This window comes from Petromyzon marinus, chromosome 33, assembly GCF_048934315.1.
Source record: "Petromyzon marinus isolate PM22_M1 ecotype Great Lakes invasive population chromosome 33, UKy_Petmar_22M1.pri1.0, whole genome shotgun sequence".
Classification (NCBI taxonomy): Eukaryota; Metazoa; Chordata; class Hyperoartia; order Petromyzontiformes; family Petromyzontidae; genus Petromyzon; species Petromyzon marinus.
The window spans coordinates 3,855,932-3,863,003 of NC_133699.1; the positions used below are offsets into that span (position 1 = coordinate 3,855,932).

The following is a 7,072-nucleotide window of genomic DNA, read 5'->3' on the forward strand; positions in this document are numbered from 1 at the left end:
TGTACTAAGCTCTTAACATCCACACCGATGATAGCCCCATTGAGTTATTCATCACAACAACAAAAAACTTGAATCATCTTCTATAATGGGCAGCAAAAATGCTGTTTTCATATTTCAGGAAGCGTGTTATTTGCGCAGACATTAAAGCTACAACTACCTTTTTTTAAGTGTATACCATTATGTGTACAATTTCCCAACAGTGGGAGAAGGAATAACATAAATCTATCCAGCGTACATCTTTATCGACAACATGGATCTGTGCCAGAGAAAGTATTTGTGGAAGAAGCACAGAAACAGAACCCTCCATTGGCCCGGGCCCAGCCACACCAACTTTGCCCACGCTCGCTGTGCACGAGGCTGTTCTCGAGACAGGATAAGACCGAACCAAGCGTAAATATAAATTCTGGGAAAGCCCTTTTTGTCTCGCCCCCAAACCTGAACCCTACACCAACCCACCTCGGCGACTGGGCTCAAACGGTCAAACCCCGACCGCAAACACGCGCGAAGATTTTCACCCCTCGACAGGAGGAGAGCGGTGCATTTTTCATTCACCTGCCCCGCACGGCTGGAACCCGGGATCGCAAGGGTTCACCGCGTGCCAACTCGGCAAAGAATTAGCAGCGGAGAAAAAACGAGAATAAAAAAAAAACTATTGAACATTTATGAAGCGACCCTCCCCCCACACTTTGGCCTCCCTACCTTGAACCATTCAAACAATCTCACGGTCGGTTGATTGATTCTGAAAAGGTGAGGCTAAAAAGGTCACCCTTGAGGTGAAGTACTACACGGAACAATTCGGGGGGTGGGGGGGCACTCTGTAGTTAAATTGCCGTTTAAGAGGGGTGGCTGCAGAGTTCATGACAGCGCAGGTGTGCTCACCCGTGTAATTTGCACATTTGTAAGCTCCTGGAAATAGTGAAATTAATGTGAAGGACCCCTTAGCACTCCGAGGCGTGTAGAGTTATGTGCCCGCATTTGTGAAGCCCCTGACATTTGGACACGGCTCGCAGATGGACTTACTGCGGGCCATTCTGTATCACCGGCGGCACGTACTTGTTGAAGAGTAACCACTTCAATGCCGAATCGAAGCTGCAGTGGGGAAACAAAGACAAAAAACACAACACGCATGGTACGTCCGTATTAGTTTTATGCAACGTATGGTTACGAACCACTTGTAACTCTAAGTACGTGCACAGCCCCCTTTGTCAATCCACTGCTGGATGAGGGCCTCCCCCCATGCTATACAGGCCCGTGGGGGATATTTTACCATACTTCACCACGCCCATCAGTGCATGTTGGTGAAGCGTAGACGTGGCAGAATAGAAGTACAGTACAATATCATTAGCCCTCCTTTGCAAGTACCAAAATATAATAATAGGGTCTTTCTCCTTTTTTTCTGGCAACAAAACTGAAACCTTTTTACAAGGAATAATGTGTGCATTAACCACAATACTTGTGGTCAAAATGCAAGCAAAAAACACACTCTAATTATATGTGCATTGTCCTTGAAACTGATTGGTCCACACCAGAGACAGCTTTCTTTTGAACCTCGTCTCAATTGGTGCTAGACCAGAGCGTACGTAACAGTACACAATGGATCATGGGACCTCCTTTGCCAGTACCAAAATATTAGAATAGGTTTTCCCCTTTTTTCTACACCTTTTGGCAAGTATTGTGGTTAATGCACACACGATTTATTGTAAAAAGGTTTCAGTTTTGTTGCCAGACAAAAGGGGAAAAACCCTATTAATATATTTTGGTACTGGCAAAGGAGGTCTAATGATGTAGATGCTTACCCCGAGCGCTCATTACTTTGATAGTGCATTGTCTTTTAGCTGTACGCCTTTTGGCGTCCCATGGTCTAGCACCAATTGAAATGAGGCTCAAAAGAAAGCCGTCTCTGGTGTGGACCGATCAGTTTCAAGGATAATGCATACATTATCAGTGCTTTTTTGGTTGCATTTTGACCACACGTATTGTGGTTCATGCACAAATGATTCCTTGTAAAAAAAGGTTTAAGTTTTGTTACCAGAAAAAAAGGGAAAAACCCTATTATTACAGTACAATACATTTGTAAACCAGCAGCAGCCTATACGTAACTTTGCATAGCATTGATATGTATACAGTATATGACTTTAAGTGGAATGCTTTATGTCAGAAAATGTCAGGAATGTAGTCTGATAATTAATTATATTATTGTGAGGTTAGACCAGAACCCTGACCCAGTGTCAGGGTTCTGGTCTAACTGGGCCAATTGAAGGGTCGTGTACCCTCGAATTTGCGTGTTATTGACAAAACCCAGTTATTTACATGAAGACCAAGTTCAGCCAATTGAGAGTTAGACATTTTATGGAGGTTAAACGAAACCCACCACAGTTGCTGTACAGAACCGTACTTACCAGGTAAGGCCCACTGAGCTACGTAGTAACTCTTTTCAGAAGCGACCTGGCCATCACAAATGAGAGCTCAACCAAACAGCTCATCACGTGGACATGAATAGCTGCCAAATACTCTATAACGTGTGATGTAAGTTTTAAATGTGTCCGGTCAGAATGGAGAAATAGCTAACGAGTCAGCATAGCTTTTTTAATGTTGTTGCATTTGTTTAAGCTTTGCGAGTGCGAACGTCATTCTTTTTCTTTTCCAATTTGTTTAAAATGTCGAGGGGTTCCCCACTAACCCCCCCATCCACCCATCGTGTGGGGGAACACGGCACATCCGCCAACGTTGTTTCAGGGGATGCCATCGTAACAGACATCCTGAGCCGAGACGACCCTCGGCCCCTCCTCGCCTGCTCCTCCTCTGGCTGAAGATGAGCGCCGGCTCGTCCAGGTCTCCCTCCGTCGCCGCTTGTCCTTCGCTCACGACGCGGCGGATCGAATCGGTCACGGCGTGCAGTCCCGAGGGCGTGGGTAGAGACGGTGGAGGTGGTGGTGGTGGTGGAGGTGGTGGAGGTAGGGGAGGGGGAACCATTGAGAAGTCCATCGTCCCACCTGCACCTTCCACCTCCTCATTTTCATCCTCCTTGTCCATCATCTTCTATTACTGATCCTGGCGGGCCCAGACAAGAAACTAATTTAGGCTCACGTACATTACGCATGTTCAACTTCTTTCGCACCGTACGTAGCCAACCGTGTTAATCGGAGGTGCGGACCACCACTGTACTCCAAACTAATCTTATTATATGACATCAGACCTTTTTTCAGTCCACTGCTGGATGAGGGCCTATCCATGCCCTGTCGGTCGTAGGCTGTGCTTTGACCATACTTCACCACGACGGTCAGCGCGTGTTGATAAAGGTGGGCTGAGCACAGAGTGCAGTACAACGATGGCTTTTGCTGCACTGCCCTCTGCTGGCAAGGTAACACTAGGGCGCAACGTGTGTTCCAGGCTTACCGCTGCTTAGCTTTCTAGATTACATACCGAGTTTGCGTATCCGCGCCGTCGCGTGTTGCCGTATGCAAGCTGACAATCCACCCCCCCCCCCCCCGAGGCATCCTTGGTAACGGAGATGTCCTCCATCTCAGGGGATTGTCCAGAAGAAATATTGTCGTGAGAGATTCTTATCGCCCAATAAGACATCGTCGGTGTGAGACCCGCCACACCATTTGAAACCAGTGGGGGGGGGGGGGGAGAGGGGGGTTTCACAGCAGCACGATGATGATGATGATGGGGTGGGGGGTGTCACACTTTGTGCACTGTCGGTGGGCCGCATGTCCAGGGGCCGCACTAAAGGCCACCAAGGGCCGTCAGTGGCCCGTGGGACCTTGACATTGTTAACACTGCCCTAGGCCGTCCAATGATAACGCATTGAGATAATTAACCTCATGAACATTGTGCCAGTCGGTGGCATCCCGAACACGCCTGGTGTACTGTTGTAGTGTTGTTCCTAACGTTGCGCTTTGTATCGGGTGGCAGTCGTTGGTTTGTTATACTCGAGTACCCCACGGCACACACATGCTGGCGCCCTTGCACACAAGGCTATCCAGGAGTTTGTAGAACCAGACTTCTCATCTGGTTTGTTGAACCAGACTTCTCATCTGGTTTGTTGAACCAGACTTCTCATCTGGTTTGTTTAAACAGACTTCTCATCTAGTTTGTTTAAACAGACTTCTCATCTGGTTTGTTTAAACAGACTTCTCATCTGGTTTGTTTAAACAGACTTCTCATCTGGTTTGTTGAACCAGACTTCTCATCTGGTTTGTTTAAACAGACTTGTCATCTGGTTTGTTTAAACAGACTTCTCATCTGGTTTGTTTAACCATACTTCTCATCTGGTTTGTTTAACCAGACTTCTCATCTGGTTTGTTTAAACAGACTTCTCATCTGGTTTGTTTAAACAGACTTCTCATCTGGTTTGTTTAACCAGACTTCTTATCTGGTTTGTTGAACCAGACTTCTCATCTGGTTTGTTTAAACAGACTTCTCATCTGGTTTGTTTAAACAGACTTCTTATCTGGTTTATTTGAACAGACTTCTCATCTGGTTTGTTTAAACAGACTTCTCATCTGGTTTGTTTAACCATACTTCTCATCTGGTTTGTTGAACCAGACTTCTCATCTGGTTTGTTTAAACAGACTTCTCATCTAGTTTGTTTAAACAGACTTCTCGTCTGGTTTGTTTAAACAGACTTCTCTGGTTTGTTTAAACAGACTTCTCATCTGGTTTGTTTAAACAGACTTCTCATCTGGTTTGTTTAAACAGACTTCTCATCTGGTTTGTTGAACCAGACTTCTCATCTGGTTTGTTTAAACAGACTTCTCATCTGGTTTGTTTAAACAGACTTCTCATCTGGTTTGTTTAAACAGACTTCTCATCTGGTTTGTTTAAACAGATTTCTCATCTGGTTTGTTTAAACAGACTTCTCATCTGCTTTGTTTAAACAGACTTCTCATCTGGTTTGTTTAAACAAACTTCTCATCTGGTTTGTTGAACCAGACTTCTCATCTGGTTTGTTTAAACAGACTTCTCATCTGGTTTGTTTAAACAGACTTCTCATCTGGTTTGTTGAACCAGACTTCTCATCTGGTTTGTTTAAACAAACTTCTCATCTGGTTTGTTTAAACAGACTTCTCATCTGGTTTGTTTAAACAGACTTCTCATCTGGTTTGTTTAAACAGACTTCTCATCTGGTTTGTTTAAACAGACTTCTCATCTGGTTTGTTTAAACAGACTTCTCATCTGGTTTGTTTAAACAGACTTCTCATCTGGTTTGTTTAAACAGACTTCTCATCTGGTTTGTTTAAACAGACTTCTCATCTGGTTTGTTGAACCATACTTCTCATCTGGTTTGTTTAAATAGACTTCTCATCTGGTTTGTTGAACCAGACTTCTCATCTGGTTTGTCTAAACAGACTTCTCATCTGGTTTGTTTAAACAGACTTCTCATCTGGTTTGTTTAAACAGACTTCTCATCTGGTTTTGTTGAACCAGACTTCTCATCTGGTTTGTTTAAACAGACTTCTCATCTATGACCAAATCGCGCCCGAAATCCGGGCGAACTCATCAGACCTTGGGAAGCTCAGCAGGGGTTTTTTTTCTGAGCATGGACAGCGCGTTCAGAATCATATTGCGTATTCTATACTGGCGGAATCCGATGAGCTATAAAGCTCTTTTTTTTGTCCACAGACGTCCAGCTTTGATTGGGCCACCACCACAATGCGTGTGGGCTGCTACGGGGAGACGATGCAAACACAGCAAAGTCAACCATTTGACTTGAAACTTTGGTAACTGCAGGAATTCATATTCTTGGTTCTTTCGGTAAAGTCTCCCGCCTGATGAAGACCGCTTGTGTTGTGATCGAAACGTCGTGGGTTTTTTTGCTTTAATTATTTTCAAATTGTTTTCATTTTATTTAACTATTTTGATTGTTTTTTTGCATTTTATTTTTTTCAATTTATCATTTTTATTTTTTCTCATCTTCATTTAATTTCATTTTTTTTCTATCTACGTGACTTTACCGAAAGAACCAATAATACACCAAACTCAATTCGCTGCACAGCAACTATGCTCCCAAGTCGACGCTCTCCGCCAGCGCCAGCACGCGTTGACCAGCGTGGTGAAGTATGGTCAAACAACGAACCCCGGCCCCGCTTCCACCAATCACGACCGACTTGGTATAGGGCGGCGCAAGGAAGAGGCCTCATCCAGCAGTGGATTCACACGCGGGAGACCCGCCACTGAGTTAACCGGGCGACAACCTCTTTGCGAAGACCGTGGCCTCATCCAGCAGTGGAGTGGATTCGCGCGCGCGGAACCCGCCACAGCGCCGGTGTAGGCGTGGACGCGATCGTTGCCGTCTGTGAGGTTGCCGGGTCGGAGCGCCGGCCGCTGTCACCGCGAGACGGAGCGGGGTTGAGGCGGCGCTCCCAACACGGCGACCCTCGACCCGGAAGGGGAACGCCGGCCCGGTCAGCTGATCAAAAGCGCGGGAAAAAAACACCACAAAAACCCCACTGCACGTGGTCACAGGGCATTGTGTAGGGTTGGTGCAGATTGTATTGTGGTGAAACAGTAGTAGTAATAATAGTAGTAGTGGTAGTAATAATAATAATCATGATGGGCTTTAGCCTTTCTGGCGATTAAAAAAACGGGTGCGTTATTAGAACAGGTGTTTTATTGCCAGGGAGGGTGTTAAGATGTTCAAAGGGGCCGGCCATAAATGACGTCACGCAGCTGTGGGGGGGGGGGGGTGTTTAAACAGACTTCTCAGACATTTGTGACGATGTGTGACGAGAGAGGGGGGGGGGGTGAGAAATGTGACGTCACATCAAAATGCGCAACTTTTAATAAATATAGACAAGTTCCAATTAATGAAATAGACGTTTTTAATCAATGTTTTCTCCTACAACATCAGAGTGCAGCGCCACATTAAATTCGCACTATAATGACAATAGTTTACAGCGATTTGAAGCATGTTTTATTTTTTTGGGGGGGGGGCGGGCAGAGCTTTGTGACGTCATATTTGAGGGGGGGGGGGTCTGACGATGGGGGGGGGGGGGTCAAAAATCGTCCAAAATCGCGTGACGTCATTTATGGACGGCCCCAAACACTAAATAGATGCCACCTGATG

At 45.5% G+C, this 7,072-nt stretch overlaps 1 protein-coding gene across 1 annotated transcript in view; it reads right to left on the reverse strand.

Annotated features, from left to right (window-relative positions):
• ACTMAP (actin maturation protease) overlaps window positions 1–6,415 on the reverse strand; it is a 33,927-nt gene extending 27,512 nt beyond the window's left edge. Inside the window, exons 1-3 of the mRNA XM_032964886.2 lie at window positions 6,201–6,415; window positions 2,792–3,051; window positions 1,021–1,089 (exon numbers count right to left, since the gene is read on the reverse strand). Of these exons, the coding sequence (XP_032820777.2) occupies window positions 1,021–1,089; window positions 2,792–3,036 (314 nt within the window). The 5' untranslated portion in view covers window positions 3,037–3,051; window positions 6,201–6,415. The remainder of the gene's footprint in view (window positions 1–1,020; window positions 1,090–2,791; window positions 3,052–6,200) is intronic.
• Window positions 6,416–7,072: the final 657 nt, after the last annotated feature.